We start from the raw sequence: 24,361 nt of genomic DNA on the forward strand, positions 1-24,361 counted from the left end.
CTTACAAAGAGAGCTGCTTTCAGCAGTTTGTTACCACAGATCTTAAAATACCATTATCCAACCTTGCACAGAGACACCAAGCCCTCCATGACCTGCAGAAAACCATCACTACAGTTCTCTGTTTTCCCTGCCATGAATTGTATTTATAGATTCCCTTCTGACTGCCTCTGTGGGAAGAGCCTTGTTACCAATGACTGCCCCTGTGTGTGATTTAACTCCTCATATGCTGCCCCTGGGGTAGCAAACTCATAGCATTTCCAGGAATGCCTCTAGGCTCCCAGTGTGCCCTGCTCCAGTAAATGACCCCATACCTCAGTGTGCTGCTGGCCTTTGGGAAAGCATTGCATGGTGAATAGTCTGAGTCCTGCTGCATGTAGAGCTTTATTAATCAGCACCTGCCCAGGAGTCCTCAGCATTTTAGTGCTACACAGGCAATTCACTCCTAGGGAAATCAGTTTCAGTGGTCAGAGGTTCACTGTCTCACAACCTGTCTTACATCTAGCCCACAGAAAGCTTGCTAGCTGCTTGCTACATGCTAATTGTCGTTACTTTACTCTTGTTTTTTTACGGACTGAGTAATGTTTCCTGTCGTTAGAACTCTTTGACAGTTGTTTCTATGAAATGCCTTTGACATTTGCAAGGGGAAGCAGACCTACTGTTCACCAAAACCAGCAATCACCCCCTGAGCAGCAGGATGCCAGCTGCCGGGGCAGGAGTGGTGGGCACATGAAGTACAGTATGCCTGAGTAATGATTAACACACAACAAAGAGAGCTGCCTGTGCTGCAAATGGAAACACACTGTGTGCTTGGGATGTAAGAGCATTTGGTCTAATTTTGCACTCTGCATATAGTAATAAGACACAACAGGGTATGCATTAAGCTCATCTTTTGAGAAGTGCAATGGTAGCTGAATAATGCACACCCTGGAGTGTCTTATTTGTAGTGGACTATGGCTCATTAATTTTACATTTAAATTTTTTTTCAAACCCATTAAAATAAAAACAAATCTATTCTGAGGGCAGTTATGTAATGTATCCTTCCACTTCCAACTTCAAATAAAAATAGTAGGGAAAAGGTGAGGAAGAGCTTTGCTCAACTCTGGACCAGAGTTCAGTTTGGTTTGTATAGTGCCTGTTGCCAGTAGGTTCCTGGTCTGCTAATGCATGTATATGATGGAAATAATGATAGTTACGGGAATGTATGCAGTGTTTCTAGGCTTTTCTTCCTGTGTAATTACTTGTGCCTTTGTCTTCCTTTCTCCTATGAAAGTTCTCCTTTTGGTATATGAACCAGTAGCAATTTCAGACTGAGTTCACATATAAAGCATTCAATGGGATTGTGACTTACTTTTACACCAACCTAATCCTGTTCTGGGGGCAGAGAGTCAAGATTTGAGGCAAGATGATTTTGCCAGAATAGAATTGTATGCATGCACATGAACACAAGGATTTAAGGCACATAGGGTGTTATAAAAACTTTGTTTTATTATGGGATCACTTTGAAAGTATACCAGTATGAAGGAGGAACATCACTTTTCTGCTGTCCCGAATGAAATATGACCATGGTTTTTCCCTTTATATAGGTTCCAACCTTGATGATGGACACACAGTTTTCAGAATTCACTCCAGATATCACACCAATAATGCTGGCGGCTCACACCAACAACTATGAAATCATCAAACTGCTTGTCCAAAGACGGGTAACTATTCCACGCCCACATCAGATCAGATGCAATTGTGTGGAGTGTGTCTCCAGTTCGGAGGTGGACAGCCTGAGGCATTCCAGGTCAAGGCTGAACATCTACAAAGCCTTAGCCAGCCCCTCATTGATTGCCTTATCAAGTGAGGACCCCATCTTGACAGCGTTTCGACTGGGCTGGGAGCTGAAAGAGCTCAGCAAAGTGGAAAATGAGTTCAAGGCTGAATATGAAGAGCTTTCTCAGCAATGCAAGCGATTTGCTAAGGACCTTTTGGATCAAGCACGGAGTTCCCGAGAATTAGAGATTATTCTCAATCACAGAGATGATCAAAGTGAAGAGCTGGACCCCCAAAAATGTCATGATTTGGCAAAACTAAAGGTAGCAATAAAGTACCACCAGAAAGAGGTAAGAGCCATCTGAATGCAAAGGTTAGTGAGGGCTGTACATATCTGATGAAATGATGCCTTTTCCAAGTCTCCATAGGTTTGTTTAGGAAAGACATGGTTGCTAGTTGGGAACTAGTAGGAGTGGATTTGGATCACATGGAGAACCATGTGCACATGGGTTAGTCGCAGCCCAGAGGTTTGGTGCACTGCTGTGACAGTGAGAATCTGCTAGCAGGACTGGAATCTGACAGCAGGAGTGGAACTTGCTGCAGGAAGTTATGGTTTCGATGGCACTGGCATTTTCTGTTTCAAAGATACTTGAATCCATTTTCATTGCAACCCAGCCCCACAAAGAACAACCGTCAGTTTATGGGTTTGTTTGCTCTGAAAGCTTTTCCCAGTAACTGTTCCCTTTAGACAGGAACCAAAGACTAGAAGGGTTTGTAATAGAGATATTGACTTCAGAAAATATAATACACTCTCCACTTCCTCCAGCCACCACACACTTCCTAGCACCCATTCAGCACTAACCTGTAAGGGCTACAGCAGCGCAAGAAAAGCAGTGCTCAGTGTCTCAGGTTCCCACATTAACAGAGGTGTTTTTTTAGTTGAAAATGCTTGTGTGATGCTAGGAAGTAGATCTCAATCATGCAAATACTTTACACCTGAAGCATCTCAGGTAGGTTCTTGCTTCTTGATTCATCCGTGTCTCCAGGGTCCTAGGATCACTTCCCAAATCAGACTTCTGCCCTCATTACCAGAAAGGAAAGATATAATATGGGTAAAGGGCACTGAGCCTTTCAAAAGCCCCGCAGATCTAGAGATTTACAAGTTGATTCAATAAAGGCTATGAACCCAGAGAGAATGCTGACACAGTTTCATTAGTTGGCTCTGGAATTTCTTTCTCTTTCCAAACCTGGACAGAGTTTAATAGATGATATATTGCTATTGGCCAGTAATGTTCGTAGGTTATCTGAAAGAGGAATTTGGTTTGCTTGGTTGAGGAAGTGAATTTCAATGTCTATTACATTTTTCTGTGTCTGGAGGGTGACAGGAATGGTGGAAAAGCTTGCACATTATTCTTCTCACTGTTTTCCCTGTATTTGAGGGTTTATTTTTTTATACATTGACCCAGATGGGAACAGTCTGATAAGATACATTCCACCTCCCAGAAGGGCTGCTCTTGTCACCTGAGGTAAAACAGTCAAGGAGTGAAAGATGCAGATTTTCCTTTCTTCCCTTTTGTCAGTTTTGCCTCTTGAGTGCCAGCCTCTTGCTGCAGCAAACTGGAGGTGAAGCCTCAGGCTTTCTACAATGTAACATGTGGTCACTTACTGCTCTTGCTGGTCTATTTCAGTATAGTATCACTGGCCTCACTGCTCTTCATGTCAATTTCTGCTTTTAATGCCAGCTGACAGTGCTAGGTAACACCATAAGTGCATTAGGGACACAAACAAGTAGTGAAGAATTAGTCTGGAGAATTGTAGTGTAGTATATCAGTTCAGATATTCCTTGAATCTAAAAAGGTCAGGAAACTGCTTCTTTTTTACTGTCCAGGTAGCCACAGACATAACCCTCATGTGTGCCCTTCAGCAGCAGGACACCTCCAGCACTGCACAGTTTGGTATTGTGTCAGAGTTCTGGCTCACTATTGACACCAAGCACAAATTTGTGACTTCCCCTCGTCTTGTGTTCATATTAAGATATCATAAGTTGGAAGAGGTTCACTGTATTTGAGATGTAGTGCTGAACAGTCATGAGGTTCTTTTATTGTCATGTAACAAACTTAATATAAGCTTGCTTGCTTGACAGTGTTCATCCTTTTATTTTATTTTCAGGGAGATGGGGGTGGATATACTTGACTGAATTCCAAACATATGGACAAGTTCCATGTTTTGTGGGATATTCATGACAATTCCAGCACATGAATAATAGCAAATAAGCACAAACTGTGTTGCCAACTAATGCTGTTACCAGGGCAGGGACAGAATGAAGGTGCTTAGGGAACCAGCACTACTGAACCACTCATCCTATCTGCTTATTCACAAGCGTTTTATGCAGCCTGAAGCATTATGTTTTTATGCAACAAAATCTTGCAGTAGTTTCCTCATAGTCTTAATTGGTCCAATACAAAATACCAAGCAAGATACGAATGTCACTGCCAGCTTCTGAAACGGAAAAAAAAAAGAGTACGAATATTTAGTGGGGAGACACTGAGAAATGCCTTTTAATCATGACTGAAAAGTATCAGACTAAGAGAATTTTTGTGAGGGACAAGGTAGGAAATGGAAGCAAGATTGGTTTCATGAAAGGCAATTTTGCAGAAATGGCAGACTTTGTAGAAGATCATCTTGTTCCGCAGAATTATTTTATATCTTAGCATTGACAACCTTACAAGTCAAATCTCCAATAGCAATAGATGAAAATCCAGAGTGAATGTGAGTTATTTTCTGGGACTGTAAATTGTTACTGCAGTTGGCAGTTCTTTATATTCAACATAAGGAATGTGTGATCTCACATTGATTTTAGATGAATTGCAAGAGAAAATTTTCTGCAGCTTTTTCTTTTTGAGTGAAATAAATGTCAAAAAATCCCACAAAATACAAATCTATTCAATTTCAGCTTAATCAAGCAGGTATGTTCAACTTCTAGATTTTTTGTAGTGAAGCTGTTTTTAAAGGGAGTTGGTAAACAGATCACTGCCTTTGGATGGAGGTGCTATACTGTACATTTTGGAGTAGAGAGTACACTCAGACTTACTCTTGCTTTGTATCAGCATCAGTAGACTGGGAATTCAGAGTGCTTTTCACCAGACATTATTCAGTGTTTTTCTCTCCAGGTCATTTGAGCTGAAACTACTGTGCCTTTTTTTGTTTCCTTTGCACATTGATACTGAAAAGTAGGTGCCAGTTTTGCTCCAGATACAGAAAAATAGCAGCCTTCGAAGTCCTGGTGCAGGTTGATGATCTCAAGCATGTGAAGATACAGGACAGAAAAAAAGTCTTGGTGGGAAAACCTAGACACCTATGGATAGTTCTTGCTCCAAACAGAATCCTTGGTGGAAAGGTTTTCAAAGCTAGTTAGTTGCTAAATATGCAGGTTAGTAGGAGATCAGATTTTAAACAGAATAATCTGGGTAAGTGCTTAAAACCTGTTGGAGATTAGATGCTTATCTTGCTGATGCAGTTTGAAATTCCACTGTTAAATTATCTGCATGTTTTGGCACCTAACTATTGGAGAAAAATCTGCTCTTGTATGTTAATTTTAGCAAGTAATTAGCAGTCTCCCCTGCCATCAATACAGCTCCCTGTTCCCTGGTTGGAATCCAATGAGCATGTTCAGGGTACATGAAACTTCATATCTTAATCTGGCACGAGCACCTCAGTCTTCACAGAAGACTGATCAAGGGCTGGCTGCTGAGGGAAACTGCATTGGTTCAGTACTTTTAACATTGGCCTCACTGCAAAGGCTTCATCCAGGTGAGTACTACTGCCATGTAAGCATCCCCCCAGGCAGGCAGTGAAAACCAGACTTCTTCAGTTCCACTTTTGGAAGAAATAATCTTCATGAGATCATATGAATTCTTGTACTAAGAGAAAAGTAGGCTTTCCTATAAATGCTCTGTAGTATAAGGGATTTATCTTCATAGAATCGTTTGAGTTGGAAGAGATCCTTAATGATCATTTAGTCCAACTCGTCTGCAATGAACAGGGACATCTACAGCTCAATCAGGTTGCTCAGAGCCTGGTCCAATCTTATCTTCAGTGTCTCTGGTGACGGGGCTTCCACCACCTCCCTGGGCAAACTGTGCCACTGCCTCACCACCTTTATTGTAAAAAACTTCTTTCTCACATCCAGACTAAATCTCTCCTCTTTTAGTTTGAAACCATTTCTCCTTTTCCTATCACGACAGACCCTGCTAAAGAGTCTGTCCCCTTCTTTCTTAGAGCCCCCCTTTAGACATTGGAAGGCCCCTCTCATGTCTCCCACAGCCTTCCCTTCTCCATGCCGCACAGCCCCAGCTCTCAGCCTGCCCTCGCAGGGAGGTTTTCCATCCGTGGGATCACTTTTGTGGCCCTCCTCTGGATGCACTCCAACAGTTCCACGTCTCTCCTGAGTACTGAGAACTCCCCATCTGGATGCAGCACTCCAGGTGAGGTCTCACAGTGCAGAGCAGAGGGGCAGGTCACCTCCCTCGCCCTTCTGGCCTTGCTGCTTTTGATGCAGCCTAGGTTATGGTTGGCTTTCTGTGCTGAGAGCACATTGCTGGCTCACGGCCAGCTTGCCTCCCACCAGTTCACCCAAGTCCTTTTTGGCAGGACTGTGCTCCATCCTTACATTCCCCAGCTTGAAATTCTTGTACTCATGACTAATTTTGGAAGAAAAAAAGGTGCTGAAAGCTTAACACAAAAAGGCACAGCTCAGCTGTTGGGGATCAATGTTCACTATGTTGTTCTGGCACCACGTTAGCTCTGCATTTGTTAATTTGTTTGGATTTCTAAGAAAAGATGAGGAAAGTCATGTCTTAAGATCTTGATAGTCATTTAAAGCACAGTTGTATTACAGTGTGCTGTCACTGTATTAAATAATAGAAACAGGCTGAATGCAGATATAATTTCTGTGTCCTTTAATGTATTTTAGATTGCCAAAGTATTGTAAAGCAACCATAGTACAGCAACTAATCAAGTCTAAAATAGCAGATTACTTCTTGAGGTGTAATTTAAAGTTGCATGAAGTGTATATAACAATCTGATAACCACGATAGCACCCATATGTATTCACCATATTTTGACTTTCCTGATCTCCATCACAGGTCAATCACATCTTCAAAACATCACAGTAGTGGGGTTTTAATACTTTCTATTTTTCCAGTACTAGTAGTTGGTTCAATTGATATATCTGTAAGAAACATGCACAACACAAAGCACTCAGAAAAAATGTATTTTATCTGAGACCATTTTGCTTAGCACTTTCACTGCATTACATCAAAGGATTGCATGAAATTCCCTCTCAGAAACTGTTACCTTGGTCTCTTTTACTGACTGTACTCTAAGTACAGAAAAGAAATGGAATTGTTTGCTTTTCTAATTCAGAAACAGTGCTCTTTGCTGTTTTCTCTTCAGGATGGAGCTTCAGAAGTTCTAGTTCTTTTTTCAAAGTCATTTACATAGCCAAGTACCTCCTGAGAGACAGTACTGGAGTGAATGAATGACCATTCCTGCCATGCCACATATTTTTTAGCTGTGTCCTGACTTTCAGCTGTGTAGCTGCAGTTAGAAGCACAGCATCATTCTCCTGGGACTGTGCATAAACCTGGTGAATTTCTAAGGGCACTTCAGTTAGTGTGTAACAGGAGCTTTTAAAAATATCACAGATGCGTGAAAAACGCCGTGCAAGGGCTATGAGAATCAAAGCTCGTTTACTGCACCTTGTTTACCTGTTTTGAAAGCCATTCAGGTATCCTGACAGATAGTCAAGATCCAGTCTTTGCTTGCAGCCAGTGCTGAGTTGCTCTCCCATGGCATTGTCTGTTTTCTTGCCACACTGACTGGCAGTATGATACAGGGCTGAATATTTTTATTACACTCTTTAAGAGCACAATAAAAAGAGAGCTCTTCAGTGAGCTTGCAGAACTCAGAAGAGATTAATAAAAAGGCTTGCACTTCCAATTTTGTAGAATGAAATCATACAACATCATGAAAAGATCTTTATTAGGACTAGATGGGGCAGGCAAAGCTGCTCCTTGCGGAAGCTTTTTCCTTTTCTCATGACCTGAAAGAGCTGTATCCTTCAGAGGGAATGTTGAGGATGGTGCAGCTATGCTGTTTCCAGCTCTATCCTACGCCATCAACCTGAGCATAGGTTTAGGGATTTCTGGAGCACTCAATGCTCATCTGTCACCTTCCATTTTCCATCAGCATTCATTCATTATTGTGTGCAGCTAAGTTGCCATCTGATGTGTGAACAGTGGCCTTTGCTAAAGGAAGCTGTTTTTTCTCAGGCTCAGTCCAATCAAACTGATGACCGCATTGCAACATCTTCCATGTATGGGGTACTAACAGAGCTGCTATTAACAGTCTCAAGAGGAGGACTTTGAAGTGACTGATGGGGAGACCTATCTGCATTTGCACCCTTAAGACGAGATTTTTCTGTATGTATCCAGGAGCCACTGCTATATGGGCTGTGTCATCAGATTTATTTATTCAGTTTTGGAAATTAGCATGGAAATTAACCATACAGCTGCATTGTGTTACAAAAATGAGAAGAAGTAGTGCTTAAGTGTGACTTCTTGCCAGACTTGAAAGAAGGAGAATAAATATTCAGAGGTCTGATGGTTCATCAGTTTGACAAAGTGGACTTGAATGTTTATTTGAAGAAACAGTATTATTTGATATATTATTCACGTAACACCAAAATGTTCTAACTTGATGAAGGTTAGGCGCATATTGCAGCTGTCACAGAACAGAACTGCAGAAGACTCTCTTTTGACAGCAAAATCATCTCTGACTAATCTTGTCATGCAGAGATTTTAAAAAACAACATGAGACTGTTATGTCAGTCAAGGACAAGGACTCTGTTTGAATTAGTGTAATGTGAATCAGGCAATAAATGCCTGGATCATTCTTGAAGTCATTTTTGGTGCCTTGTGCCTCTGACTTAAATGATCTCTTGGACAAAGACAGGAAGTATGTTGAAAGCTAAAGGGATTGTCACTTTTAAGAGCATTCAAGAGTGATTTATTGTGTTTGTCATTTCCCTTAGCTTCATGTATCCCATCAGTCTTCTTGCTAGCAAGAGAAGAGGCCCGAGAAGCCAAAAGTTAAAGTACAGGGTGTGATTTATTGGCTTTCTATAGGCAACAGAAACTGGAAAGGAAAAGTGACATTCTTGGTATTTGTAAGCGAAGTGCTCAGTTGTACCTTATCTGAAAGTTTAGAAGGGCTTTCGGAAACAGCTTTACATCAGTCTTCAAGAGTAAGTATATCTTATTATTTCATATTCACTTTGAATGATAGCCCAGAACAATAAACTCTGTATAGTCTCCCTTTTGTATATAGAAATGAGCATTATTAATTATCTGATTTCTGTGAATTTCATCTTCACTTCTGTCTCTCAGTGAAGAGTGGTTTGAAAGTCCACAAACAAAAGAACTGAGATCCCACTCCCCTTATGCCTCTTATGTACGCATCAGATCCATCATCATCCAGATGTTCTGTGACTGGAGACATGGTTACACCACAGTTCTTCACTCCAGGGAAAGTGAGATGAATGGATGAGTCAACCATAATCCCCCTAGCTGAGATCTTCTGCAGAATAGCAGTTAAAAGCTGAGACTGCCATTTTTGCATTCTTGTTCTTTATTCACAATCCCACTTGGTAAACATCCTTGAGCACAGAGTATGTACTCCTCAACCCATAGCAGTGGCATCACTCAGAAGCAGAGCAAGACTTCAGAGGTTCCCAAGGATGCAAGAAGTGTTTTCAATATGCTGGTCTCTCCTGGATATTGGAGGAGAAGGTAAGGTAGAAAGAAAAAGGAAACCAAAGTTAAATAGTTTCAGCACAGACATTTCTCAGGTTAGAAAGGAAAAAAATAGAAAATGTTTTTAGAAGTTTTTATTAACACTAATAGGGTAAAGTAGGCATGTGTTTAAAAATACTTGTGAATGACTTTTAAAATTCTTGTGTTCGCTTTACTTATCACTTTTTTAATATAAATGTTAAACATTCACTAGGGAGAATAAACTCAACCCTTTAGTTAAAAGTCAGTATCTTCTCCACTTCAGCTAAAGCCTGCGAGAGCTCCCAGTGTTCATCTGCAAGACCTGTAACTTGCTACCTGCAAGAGGACATAAGAAAGTCTGCAAGACTTGTCTCTAAGCAGTTCTTAGCCTGAGTGGTTTTTCAGTGCTCCTGTATGAGGAGTCTGTTTCGCTCTGGGAGAGCAGTTAGCGTGTTGTGGATTAACTGACCCTCTGTTAGTTGCACACTGTAGCATACTGTCTTTGGAATCTGAATTGTGCCTGCTTAACCTTTGCAACACAACTCTACTCTGAAATATTTGCTGGGATAATTCTATGTGAATTTATTTATCAGCTGCATTCTGCTATCTGCTAAAATACATACTGATTTTTTTTCTTTTCCTGCTAGAAAGCTCTGTGCTTTCGTTTGGGCTTGTGCTCAGGCTTTGACCCAGAAGAGCTGTTCTGGGGTTGCTGGTAACAGCTTGTCTCCAGAAGCATTGTTCAGCAGTTCGCCTTTATTCAAGGCTGGATTTACACCTGCACTTAAATCCTGCTGGCAGAAGCCATAAATACAAATCTATAGCTAAACACACATTTAAACACTCTGAGAAGAGATGAATTTAATGTCAAGCTTAAATATTTTGTTAATTGCTTCTTCTGTGTGTGGGCACCCAGGATTTACTGGGTCTTACCTTCGTCTTAGAATATACAGGGCCTCTTCTCTTTAAATGTTTAAACCAGTCCAACATAAATTCATGAAAACTATGAATCTTGATGGAATGGTAGCAGGTTTTTGGCACTCGTGCAGTCTTACCTTTTGCTAGCATTCACATCACAGGGGACTTACTAGCTGCTACAGCTTGAACTCAGTTCATGTCTGCTACCATCAAGACATGTTATGAATGAGAGACCTTTAGTTAAGATTCATGTGTCATCGTCACTTAAAATATTCTAAGAACAGATTAAACAAAATTCTGTATAATTTAAGGCCATATGTTCATCTGTGGAGGATCTGGAGTTTGTTTTATCCACCAGCAGAGGGATTGAGTGATTTGGGTAGCACCAGGTTTTCCTGAAGGACTCTTCCAGCTGAGCTAGTGATCTTCTAATGACAGAAATGACTGGATTTGCATCAGTGCTTCACTGTTTGAAGTAACATGCATGTGAATAGCAGCTGTGTTTTCATAGGATATTCATCCTGTAATTTCTCGAGGGGAAAAAAATAAAAAAAAAACAGAAAAATATCATCTCTTGGAAGTGCCTGATGGAGAATGTTGAACTACAGTCTGTAGCTATGGCTGAGTTACCCAGCTTCCCCTCCAGGCTTCTTTGTTTCATTTTTTGCTTTTTTCTCTGTTGCAGAAAGTACTTAATTAACGGGATGAACAACCATTAGGTGTTTACCCTCTGCAGTTCATGCTTTAGCAGCAGAATGTAAATAACTTTGCAGTCATTAACAAGGTTGAACTTTAAAAAAAAAAGTGCTAAGAAAGAGTATTTTCTTATTCATCTCACTGTTCTCAACGCTGCACACTTGAGGGGCTGGAATTTCTTATGTAGAATATCAGATCTCACAGGGCTCGCTTGCGTTCAGCAGCAGGCTTCAAATGAGGCCACATATAGTTTCTCTCTTCTGCTTTTGAGCTAATTTAGAAATGTAACTCTTTTGAGTATTGCCGCTGGAATTTCAAACTGATACAACAATCACGTTTCCTTTCTTCTCCTTGGTTAGAAAATGGAGGCAGAATAGTTTTTCTGTTGCATGGAAATGCATCGTGCTACTCATGCAGGCTCGTCTGGAGGGTTTGGAAGCGAAGGAGAACGATATGCTCCCCAGAGCTGTGTCAGTATGGGCTAAGAGGGGCACAGTCCTGCTGCACAGCCTGGCCTCATCTGCTCACCTGAACTGGGGCTGTGTGTGTCCTCAGAGACATCTTCACCCTGATGACTGCCCCAGGGAGAGAGCATAAGGCACTTGGCAGGATGTGCAGTGACTGGAGAATGGCAATGGCATTTATCTTTTCCATGATATAATTAGATTCACAGGAATCCTACATTTCTTACAGAATTAGCTAAAATATATACTTAATGCCACTACATCAGACGCTGCATTTACCCAACTGTCACGCAGACTGCAAAATCCAGCTCAGTTTGTGTGACAGTCTGCCTTTTCAAAGCCAGAATAACTTTAATTGTAAAGGACAGCGCAAATAATAATACCCTCAAACACAGGAACCTTGCCGCTATGCAGCTGCCATGTTTTGGATAATTACTATGGAATATAGTCATAACATAATACTGTAATATAGTGTAATTTAATGTAGTGCAATATAATGTTTATAATAAGTAACTTATAGTATATAAAATAGCAATAACCCCAAATGCAGCTAACACTTCAAAAAGTGTTGCATCTAGCTGCTGTGTTTTGGATAGTTGCTGTGGGGTATAGCACTATTGGTGAAGTCTAACTTATCAATATAAGTGTCAGGGAGACCAAAGTTAATTTTATGGCTCTCATGCCACATTTGGTTCTCAGTGTTAACCTCACTGGGAGCTGATGTAGCTGACTAACAGAAGAACTCGGTCCTGCTTATTAACGCAGGGCTCTGCAGTTACAAATTAGTGCTTATTCATCTATGAAGAGCATTCACTATCGCTGTCTGCAGCAAGAGTACAGAAAAGAACTCCAACAAACTCCAAACAGAAGAGCCTGTTGGCAGCCGTCACGATAATCAGAATAAACGCAGAGAGATACTGTGCTCAGCCCCTGTGATGTCTATCAGGGAGCTATTTCAGATGCTCCCCGAGGCATTCACATCTCAGCCCATCTGTGTCTGATCCTAAATTACTTCTGACTGTGAGAGATAAGGGATTTCCCCATAGATAAGGGGAGGGGGGGTGGAATATAATTTCTGTGTTTGATATTTATATTAATGGCACAGCTTGCAGAAAGCATTTAATTCCCAAGAAATAAAATATAGGTGACATAAAAACATCAGTTAAGATTAGATATTAAGAAAAAGATACTCCATCCAGCAGCTGCTGTTTTCCCTTAAAAACATTCCCCTTGGTAGAGGATCAGGTGACAATGAGTATGATGAACATTGAGAATGAAATTCTCTAATTGCACAATCCAGATGCAAGCCAAATGTTACAGCCTGGCAGGACTGAAAGGAAAAAGGGAAAGGAAAGAACACAGAAGACTTCATACTGCAGTAGTTTCTGCCCTCAGTAGTTTCCCAATCGTGAGTGAAGTTGCTGATCTCACTTCTTGAAAAGATGGAGTAATTTATCTCCATTTTCAGAGGCTAGACGAAGCGTCTTGTCCACAGAACAGCATTGTCCTCACAAGGAAGGTACTCTGAATTGCATCTTATTGCTCACTGAATGACTGCATCTTCAGCTAAGGACAGGTTCTTCTTGTCAGATAATGAGAAGGAGCCCTGCCTGTTAGCTGCTGAAGAAATACAGAAATACAACTCATACTCGTCTTCTCAAACAGAGCACCTGGTACAGAACATCTGCCACTGACTGTGGACCACCTACAAAACTGGGACAATGTGTAATTTTTCTTAAACGGTCAAGATCTTCCCTTTTCACTGTGCAGAAACTTTAACTGATACCAAATCCTGTCACATATGGTATGTTCATGTGAAATGATAAAAGACTGTGATATGCGGTATTTCTACCTACAGCAAAAAGAAAAGGCTTTGAAAAAAAAGATGAAAAACGCCTTTGGGACCATACTTACATTGAGACAGAACTTATATTCAGGAAAGGCCTTCAAATAAGTGATACTGGAGAAGTCAGCTTGCTTTTCCAGATCTCAGTTTGGCCTATTTGCAAAATAAAAATAAGGTTGTTTCCTAAACTTTGTAAATAAATTTTAAATTATAAATGAAAACAAAAGTCCCACAATTCTATTACAATTTCAGGCCATTTCACACCTAAAAAAGGCTAGAGATGAGCTTTTCCCTGTTTTGAATGTTATGTGTATTGCTATAGCCTCACTAGTGCTGCACAGTCTTTAAGGAGCTGAGCAATCAGTGGTTTAGCCAACGGGTTCTGGTAACAACACCTAGAAACAAAGATGAGACTGACATTTGCAGTAGTATGCAGAGAAGTAGCCAGATAATTGCAGTGTTTCTGCAGGTTGAAAACACTGCATTTCAGCCAGCTGTAGTCTTTGTGCCATGTGGAAGCGAAGCTGTAGTATTTACTAATTTTAACACTGTGATTAATGAGTTTTACTAAGACGAGTTAGTGAAATCCTGCATTGGTAAGTGCTTAGACTTATCTTTAATAATGGCAACATTTGGTGGTTTATGACATTAGGAGGGCCTTTTTGAGTGTGGTCTGCTTAAATTTCCCCCAGGCCATTTTTAGTGATGTTGAGATGGGCTCGATTGGAAAATGTAATGGCTTTTTCCATTTCCGTTGCCTTATGCCAACCTGATCTTTAAAGCTGTGCTTTCATGATGTGTGAATTTCTCTCCATCTGAAGAACTAACATCAGATGCAATTTGGAGAGCAGATTTTATAAATGAGCTATTAGGCAGAGAGGAGGCACTTTTAAGATGCTCACAAGTTGCACAGCAACCAGAGGAACATAGTCATTTGATTTCTCAAATGACTCTGACTTTGACTCAAGGGAAAAACAGTTTGTTCTCCCCTTAAAGGTTTCTATCATATGTGATAAAGAGAAAATGCGTGTATACATTTTTCCCCTCAACAAAAAGTTGTGTCTCATCTCTGAGAAACAGCAGTATCTATTACCATGCAAATGACTGCAGAACACGAGCGGTCACAGCTCCTGTTTGTGATCTTAAATGAAAAAATACTGCAGTGTAGCCTTCCGTATCTTCTTGCTTTTAAACCTAACGTCCTGACTGTTCTGAAACAACAGATTAAAAAACAAACCAAGTGAGAATCAATGCTTGATGTTCTTTTCAATTTCGGTAGAATTGTTTCTTTCATCACCATCCCCAGGTCTCGCATTTCACCATCACACACTTTCAGGTAGTTATGAGCAACAGGTCTTTGCTTTTTCTGGAGTTCGTCTCCATATCAGCTACTGCCCAGTTTCTGCTGTATGTGTAAGTTAATCCCAAATCAGATGCACTTTTATTTTCTTTTCTTGTGCCCACTTGTGTTGTGTCGCTTCTACGTAAGATGCAGCAACCACATTTACTGTAGTAATAACATGTAAATGTCCAACTTCAGAAATGCCTTCTATGCCTCCTGGAGATTTTGTTTTCGGTAATAATTTTGATCAGTCCATATCTTTGAACTACCGAAAGCCAAAAGCAGTGTGATTCTGATACAGGCAGCCTGTTAGAGCGTTTAAGATACATTCACAAAATCAAAAAATACCTGCAGAAATGAATGGTTTTGTCAGACTTTGCCTGACTTCTGTCACATACTATTTTGTTTTCTACAACATTGTTCACACCAAAAATCTGTTCTAGGAAAAAATAGAGAAATACAAGAGATGCAGGAAAAGTTGTTTGGTTGATTTTTTCCCCTCCCTCTGTACATTGTTCCTGGTGCCGATCCCAGACTGTGTTCAGGTCCTGTGGGAGCTCTAGAGAAGTGCCTTCAGATACTACTTGCTGTCAGAACAGCAGCTTGGGACTCCTTTGCTGACTTGTGCTTCAGGATCAGGTCCTGAGGGACCCCAGCCATGAGTTCTGCTGCTGTCTTTCCTCAGATACTGAGGAAATCTTGTTTTTTCCTTCTGTTCCACGTTGGTTTCCCATTTTGAACATGGCAGTGATAGTGCTCTGCCGGTATAGAGTGCTGAGAATTGCATATAGAAAGTCCCTGTGCATGCTAAATAATGCTAAGCACTTCTGGCAGCGAGAGAATCTTTTAAAGATACAGGTGTGTGCTGAAACTACCTTTAAGAAGTCTCTGTTACACCAAATGTGATCTTCAGGTAACTAAGAGCTATGGCAAATTCTGGGCACAAATCAAAGATGTGTTAAGGACGGCCATGTATCTGTAGCCCTGGCCTGTGTCAGCACTGTGGGGAATGGTATCTGATGGGAGCTTCTTCCAGGGTTGAGCACTAAGAAGGAATCTGGTATTTAGAATCCAGGCCCTTTGCCACCACAGATCTTCCTTCCAAGAGCTGCTTTGAATTATGGGGGTGAAAGAGTACTTTGCTGATAACATCTGGCTTCTCTGCTGGGGGATGTAGAGCATGTTAGCACTACATCCCTCACAGAGAACCCCTTTAAATATGTATGAGCCAAGTGTAATAAACAGTAGTATCATCTTCAGGTTGCTCAGAGGTTTCTTCTTGATGAATGCTGTTAGTACTATAGTCAATTGGAAGTGTGATTCTTTTGATACAGCCATGTCCTGGTCACAGATGCTGTGACAGGATTGTTTTTGTTGATAGCTGTATCCATGCTCAAACAGTTGGTTATTTTTTGTTTGTTTGTTTTAAATGTAATTAGAGCAAAAATAACAGATATCCTGAAAACAGAAGTTTGCTTTTAAACTTGCAGAGCACAGTCAGAAATCTGAGTTTAAAAGAGCTGAATTGCTGAAACTGGAAGTGAGCTCTGGGTCCAGCTGGTGCCACCCATGCTCCAGCTCCAGCAGGGCCACAAGAGCAAGGTGCCCAGGCCCATGCTGAGAAGCCTTTGAAGATCTCCAAGGAGATTCTGCAGCTTCTCAGGGCAACCTGTGTCATTGCTTAGCTTCATTAATATGGGTTAAAATTCCAATACATAAATGCAACCTTCTTGATCTTGCAGATATCTCTAATTAGCTGTGGGTCTGAAAAGTTTAGGAAATCATGGGGCTGTCTAGTTATAATCAAGAACATAAGTCTTCTGGCATAGGCCAGAAATATTTTGGCTTGAGTCTGAAATTCCAAGGGTTGTTAGGTATTAAAACAGTCAGGAGTTACAACCTGAGCACTTCTTGTATGGAGTCACTGAAATGCAATGTATCACCAACACAAAGCTGTTTTATTTTACAGCGAGAAAGTAAACTTTCAAATGTCATTTTTGCTGCTGTGATCAAAGGTTTCTTTTTGCTTCTGTTTAATCTCCTACATTTTACAATTGCTCTCTTCCTTAATAAAGAGACACGTTTACAAATGTGCTGTCCTGCTTCTCAGCAGATGTCACCTGGCTGAACTTTGCATTATTGCATGCTGTCTCATGCCCAGCTCAGCCCACACACACATATGCTGGAGTCCTTGCACAAAATCATGTGCAGCACCCCACACAATGTGTAGACATCTTCTCTCCCTCTCTCTAACACATGCACACATGCACACACTTGGAGCATTCCGTCTTTTCCCTCCTGACTTCTCTTTTAGTCACTTTTTAAAGATGCTGACAGTGATTTGTTTGAGACTGTCGAAACCTAAAATGTTCTGAAAGGAAAACCATAAGAAGAGAAAAAGCTCATAGTAATTTTAGTTGTATCACTTTTGGATGAGGCTTTATATATCGCGAGTACCTGATATACTGAATGATGATTCAAATAGAAAAGATCTCTTAGAAGAAATCTGAAATCCTGTGCACAAAAGAAGAGTGGAGTTCTACCCCATATCCAGCCCAAAGTTTTGTATAAGGATCTCTGTAAGATAAGGAAGAGCATACATGAAGTACGAGTCAGTAATAAGCTTTCTTTTTTCTTCCTTCTCAGTTTGTTGCTCAGCCAAACTGCCAGCAGCTACTAGCAACACTTTGGTATGATGGTTTTCCAGGCTGGAGGCGGAAACACTGGGCCGTAAAACTCTTGACCTGTGTCACCATCGGACTGCTATTCCCTGTGCTATCTGTGGCATATCTGATTGCACCGAAGAGCAGGCTGGGACTGTTCATTAAAAAGCCATTTATAAAGTTTATCTGCCACACCGGCTCATACCTAACCTTCCTCTTCATGCTCCTGCTGGCATCGCAGCATATCGTCAGGACTGACCTTCACATGCAGGGACCGCCTCCCACCATCGTGGAGTGGATGATCCTGCCCTGGGTTCTAGGTAAGTCAGGAACACAAGAATGCTTGACCTGCAGTCTCCTGCCTCGCACCCATGGCAACTGTATGGAGACTTGATCTCAGCATCATCATCCTGTAAAGCGATTTGGCAGCCAGCTTCAGTAGCTGCATGAAACAGCTGGGCTCCTTCTGGTACAACAGATCTTGTTGGCCTAGGGCTCTTCTGCTGTCCCTTTTGCCATGTGACATGCCTTTAGAGATGACCCCGAGTAAACCTGAACAGACACAGCTCTCTTCCCCGCTTCCCACATCATCTGTGCAAGAATTAGCTACTGGGTCATGGTAGTATCAAATAAAGCCACCTGAATGCTGGCTTCCTTCTGCTGGCTGATGCATGGCAGGGGGCAGAGCCAAAGGCTTTTGTCTTCTCGCTGATGTGCTCTGGCAGTCAGCACACAGGTACCTGCCCTGCTTGTTCCTGGGCCACAGGATAGCAGAGAAGGGAAGATAAATCTCATTCTGCCTTATGCCTCTGTGCTGGTATACACTGAACAAATCAGTATCAATCACTCCAGTATAGGCAGAAGAAGGGGTATCTAATACAGCAGGTTGAACCTCAGGTTGTTACCTGTTCTGGCTTGGGCAAGAACTGTGGGGTGCCTGGACCCCAAAGGCAGGATGCACGGGTGAGGAGGTAGCAAGGTGAGATGGGAAAAAGTAAATAAAGCCACTAGAGGAGAAGAGCAGAGAAGCAAATTTAGGTGCATTTTTGGTAAGGTGTATTTATCCTTTCAAAGTGAGCTCAAAGGCAACAGAAGGTGAAAACCTAGGATTCTTAGGAATATCATCTCTCTTCTCCTTAGGCCCCCATCTCCTTTGCTCTGCCATTAGCATGTAGCACCACTGAGAGCTGAGGTGATACTATGAGGCACACTTGGGGCAATGATTTTCATGCTCTCCTGTCTCTCTTTCAGCCTTTCTGTGCACTCTAGCTCAGTTCACAGCCCCCAGCTAGTTATTAGTGAGCTGCAGTTTTATGCTTGGGGTCAAGGGCCTGGAAAGCCATGCTTGTGCTGTTGCAGACAGCACAGTAAGGGGCATCTCTCTCAGCAAACCTCCATCTCCAGAGCTCTCCTAGTGGCTCCTCATGGCTTCTTATGTGTCCACCTCTACTCTCCCTGCTGGTGCCTCTCCTGGCCTAGCGCCAGGACCCAGCTCTTCCTTTCTGTGGTGGCTCAGCAGCAAACGGGTGCTGTGCTGAGTGGACTTCACTGCGCCAAAGCTAAAAGTGCTGATGGGAAATGTGTAAAGAAAAAGAGTTGCAATCATGCTCACAAATCACTTTCCATCATGACCGAGGGCATTTTGTTCTTTGTGTAGCTTCATTGCAACTTAAAAAAGGTAACTCAAACCTCATTATCTCATTAAACTAAGTTATGGCATTGAAATGTATGTGCAGGTAGAAACTTCAGAATAAGCTGAGAAAACTGAATGTCTTTTCTGAACTAAGGTGATTTCTTCATTTTATCCTTTACTTCATGGTTTAAATTGAAGGAAATGGTGGGCACTTCAGCAAAATTGATGTGCAGATGAAAGGATAATCCATACAAAAAAGCCTTTCAGAATAGCCTGCTACAGTTTTCTATTCTTACTTTTGAGTTCCTTTGTTTCAGATAAATAGGGATATTGTGGGATTGCTTATTGCATGGAGAAATTAGAACAGTTTCACCCGATTAAAGGTAATTATTTATGAAATATCTTCCACTACAAAAGGAGAGAGAGTGAACAAGCACACACAGCATTGCTGTAACTATAGTAACCAGCAGTGATAACTCACTATAAATACAGTGTATGAGTTCTTCAACAGACTCTTCCCCATTGATTTATTCTATGTTTTTGTGTGCATGCAAAGATTTGGAGGCAGTTGTAATAAAATTACCTTATTGGCCTTGACATTATGCTTGTCTGACCATTGACCTGCTGACTGGAAGCTGAAGGGCTGAGACTGATATTCGGATGTTTGCAGCGGTTCATTTCAACATTATCTGCTTTTCAGATTGAACTTTCAGGTCCTAAAAATGAATTGGGAGTGGCATTTCAGTGACCACTGCAGTATTCGTGGTTGGGCATGGGTAGATATTTGAGTAACTGCAGCGGTAGTACAGCTTGATGTGTATTTTGTTCTGTCTCTTTTCATGTGCATTTCAGGTCTTCATTCAAGGATATTGTAAAGTGGCTATTTCAAAACATTTGAGAGCTCTAAGGATGTACTCAGAAACATGGTGACCTTACCTGCCATTCACTTTTAAATTGGGCTTAGGTTCTTAAAAGTACTTAAATAGATCTTAAATAAAGGGCACATAAGTTACTTATAATAAAACTGTTATGCCAGGTAGCAGACTGATAATGAGCTATGGAAGCTCACTGTTTTACCCCTGCGGCAGCAGAGAGGTAAAGTGAAGGTTAGCAAATGCTACCAATTATTACCAGAAGGCATTTCAGAGTAAAGAGGATGGGCTATCGCCATTGCTTTGGGAACAAATTCTCACCTCACAAAACCCATAGCCGTGGTTGGCATGATGTGACTCACTGCTGAGAGATATGATGCCAAGCTGCAGTGCCCTTTTTCATGCTGAGCTGTACCTTTTAGTTTTGTTTTTTTTTTTTCCCCCCCCCCCCCCAAATAGTCCCTAGGCTTTTTGTGCAGCAAGATGCATAAATGCAGTGACTGAGTGTAGTGAATGAATTCACTTCTTTCATCTCTGCTGTGGTGTTCCCAGGTCAGGGAGGGAACATACTGGTATGCAGAAGCTGGTACACTTGTGTTGTATGTTCTGCAGAGGAGGTCAGAAAACATCTGTACTGTGCATCTGAGCCACAGATTACTGTGGAAGCAGACAATACACTAAAAACTATACCAAATACAGTGATTTAAATATTTCATTCGTATAAAACAAATTTCATCTGAGTCAATCCACTCATGCTAGTTGCAATTAACTTCAGGTAGTTACAGCTAACTTCAGGTTTTAGATAGTGTTCTTGTGTTTGTATCTGCAGCCCTACATAGGAAATGTAGGTCTTTCTCATATCTCTCTAGATAGCATTCCTAATGAAGCTAAAATGCCTCATAATCAGCACAGTTTTACTTTCTAGAAGACAGAAGGAATGAGGCATTTTTTTCTACACAGTTAATTTATAGTTGTACCACATCACATATACACAGTGCTTTAATGGAAAAAAATACCTTTCTCATGACAGTGAACTCTCTTTCTTTCAACAGGTTTTATCTGGGGAGAAATCAAGGAAATGTGGGACGGTGGATTCAATGAATACGTACATGACTGGTGGAATCTGATGGATTTTGCAATGAACTCCCTCTATCTTGCAACTATCTCCCTTAAAATTGTTGCCTATGTCAAGGTACAGTAACTTGGGAAAGAGAATTTGTAATTTGTTTGTGAGAACTGTGGTATACAGGATAGAAACAGTCAAAGCACACAATGTCCTGGTATACAGGATAGAAAGTCAAGCACACAATTACAGACGTCTAAGAATTGCTGCTACCGCAACAGTTCAGATTTGAAAATTCACCTGGAAAGCTTATTAATTTGTGTAGAGAATGACCTTCCTTCCCATCACTACTCCTTGACTAATATTGAATTAGATTGTTTGGGCACTGGGTGGAAGCTTCCCCACTTGCTGTGCATTTTGTAGCTACTCAGTTGCCCACGATACCTTTTGTTTTCCATGCTGACATTGGATCTCTTTCAACAATGCTAAATTTCACGAAGGCGTGATTTTTAAATAAAGTAATAAAGGAACAAGAAGAATAGGGTTATCTGAAAACATCTACAACCAAGATTTACAATCTGTAGTTACTGAGACCCATGATCTGTAGATTACTTGTCTGTGAAAAGTCTGCTGAGAGCACACCTGCTTGTAGGTGGCTTCCATCTGATGTAAAGTAGTCAGCTTCTCCTCTTGAATATACATTCAAGGTTTAATCTGTAGGCAAGAAAATGACAAAGCAACATGCTGGAGCTTTAAAACTGTATTGTTTCACGGCCTGTTGAAAATCCGGAAGGCTGTATGGTAGTGAGTTAGTTTTTCAAGGGAAAAACTTCAAGACAGTTGCTACTCTCTGAAAAAGCAGCTCTGTGACAGCATCAAAGCAAAAACAGGTCACATCTTTTTTTCCCGGCATTCAGAACCAGTGAGGAAATTAGAGACTTGAAAGGCTGGTCTTTAATCTGTGAGCAATACAGAAAATGTTGAAAATTGTAGCATTCACAAACAAATCCTAAAATGCTAACAATCTTTTTATTTCTCTCTCTCACATACAAATTACCAAAAGAGCTGTGCATCCACAAACTTACATGGTCACACACTGAGATTTAAACTTACAGCCAAACCAGACATACAAAGGAAGTACAGTTTCATTTATATACTTTGTAAGGACTACAGAAACACAGAGACTAACTACAAAGAGCTGTACATCAGCACAAAAAAGAATACAGAATAATTGCAGGGATATATCCGTTTGAGTGCAGATCAGTGCCACTTGAATTAAACCTGGCTAACCTAAGATCTGCTCTTGATAAGGACCAATGTCAAACAATACTGAGAAGCGCTTAAAACCTTCTACAGTGGTAGCTCTGAAACAGCATGCCCACAGAAGTTCTGACCTATGTCAAGTAAAGGTTGCAGTATGCTCTGAGACACGAGGATTTAAAACATTGATAATGGCTTCGAAGTCTTTTGCAACAAGACTTGTAAAGCTTTTTGCTATTTGTAGAACAGCCCAGGGCTGGAATCAGCTGGTATATATGCCAACATACCATAGTCTAACATTTCTTAGAACTCCGAAGGATTACATGGACGTTTCTGCCTTCTGCCAAATATCAGGAAAATAAATTGTATACTGATGGTTATGTTTTCCATCCTAATTTTTATGTGGATACTTTTTTTCCCCTGATTTGACTGGTTTCAAGTCCTGGCCTCAATATTGTCCTGTAACAATGAAATCTTCAGTCTAATTATAGGGTAAAAATACTTTCTTAATCAGTTTTCGTTTTCTGCATTGAATTATCACGTAATGAGGAAGGATAAATATGCCTGTCTGTTATAACTTGTTTGAACTACTCTGTATACTTTGTTTTTCATCTTCTGAAGCCTAAATTGAACAACTCTAGCCTTTTCATTAGGTAACTCTGAAATCAGTTTCTCTGCTACCTGCAGTTGACAGTTCAAAAGTGATTGTTGTTTTCCAAGCAAGGAGCCAAAATACAATCCTAGCAAATTGCTTTAAAAATAGATGTGAGATGAGGACCTTTTCACAGTCCTTTACATGCATCCTATCCTGGCACAGAGCCCCAGGGCTGATGTGTCCAGTCAGCATGCAGAAGGAAGCTGTGCAAATCTTCCCTCCAGGAAGGGGAGGCTTGCTGATCACATCTATCCACTCCCACTGTTGATTAATTATTGGCAGAAAAGTTTAAAATGTCCACCTGTTTGTAAATGTTTTAAGACCCATCTTCAAATCAAGTTAACAAGCTCAGGCTGTTATGTTCATGAAATAATGAACAGTTTGGAAATTTCAGAAGCAATCACATGTCACATTGAAATTCTATCATGTCTCAGTGCCCTCATATGGAGGAACAGTTTAAAACTATTGTTTTTAGTTGCCTCCTTGAGAAAAATGTGAATTTATGTATTGCACCTTCAGATTTAAATGGGAAGTCCCTACAAACTCATCTGCCAGTGATATATTGATACCATTTCCTTTTAAAAAGTATTTTAAAAGTTTTTAGAGTCCTAAACATTCTGGCTACAGTACTAGCGATACAATCCTAAGTACATTATTGCCTTTTTATGTGTTAAATCAGCAGAAATAAATGCTAAAAAAGATAAATAATTCCTCGATGTTAAAATGTCTTGAACTCCGTTCTCTACTGCCAGAGAAGTTGTGTGTTTACAACCAGCTCTTTCATGTTACCTATTTACATCTGGCTGCATCTGGCTCAGATAATGCTTCTGCTTTTACAGCTGCGTTACAAACCAAGTTAATTTTATAACTGATGCACTCAATTGTATCCAGTATTTTGGCTGTAATTATGACCTCTGCCTAAGCAACTTTCCTAAAATTGCCACGGCAAATTAACTAATAAGAAAATTAATATGAAGAACATGTTTTGGTTCTGGGCTGTTGGCGCTTTTTTGGCAGAGGGAAAGCATTCACTTCTTATGTTCCTTAGTTCACTGCTTGCCTTCTTCTCTCCTTTCTGTCTCTCTCTCACATTCATCCTGAAATAAGCAATGTTTCAAAGGTATGGTAGTATTCAGGAGGAAAAAGAGAAGAAAGGTAATTGGAAATGATCTGTACCTACTAAGGAGCAGTCAGAACCCCTTTAAATATTATAAGAGAAGGATGTTATATATCAGTGCAAGGACCTGAATTACCCACAGTTATCCAATTCCAAAGACCTGTTATCAAACTTTAGCTCAGTACAGCCCACATACCAGAAACCCCCAGAGAAAAGCTGATATCCCAAAAATATCTCTAGAG

At 40.8% G+C, this 24,361-nt stretch overlaps 1 protein-coding gene across 1 annotated transcript in view; it reads left to right on the plus strand.

The window, feature by feature from the left end:
- The window catches only part of TRPC5 (transient receptor potential cation channel subfamily C member 5), a 63,248-nt gene that overhangs the window by 14,743 nt on the left and 24,144 nt on the right, over positions 1–24,361 (plus strand). Inside the window, exons 3-5 of the mRNA XM_042876515.1 lie at positions 1,584–2,105; positions 17,503–17,839; positions 21,077–21,216. Of these exons, the coding sequence (XP_042732449.1) occupies positions 1,584–2,105; positions 17,503–17,839; positions 21,077–21,216 (999 nt within the window). The remainder of the gene's footprint in view (positions 1–1,583; positions 2,106–17,502; positions 17,840–21,076; positions 21,217–24,361) is intronic.

Source organism: Lagopus leucura, unplaced genomic scaffold (assembly GCF_019238085.1).
Source record: "Lagopus leucura isolate 7727_CA_CO unplaced genomic scaffold, USGS_WTPT01 Super-Scaffold_100016, whole genome shotgun sequence".
Lineage (NCBI taxonomy): Eukaryota > Metazoa > Chordata > Aves > Galliformes > Phasianidae > Lagopus > Lagopus leucura.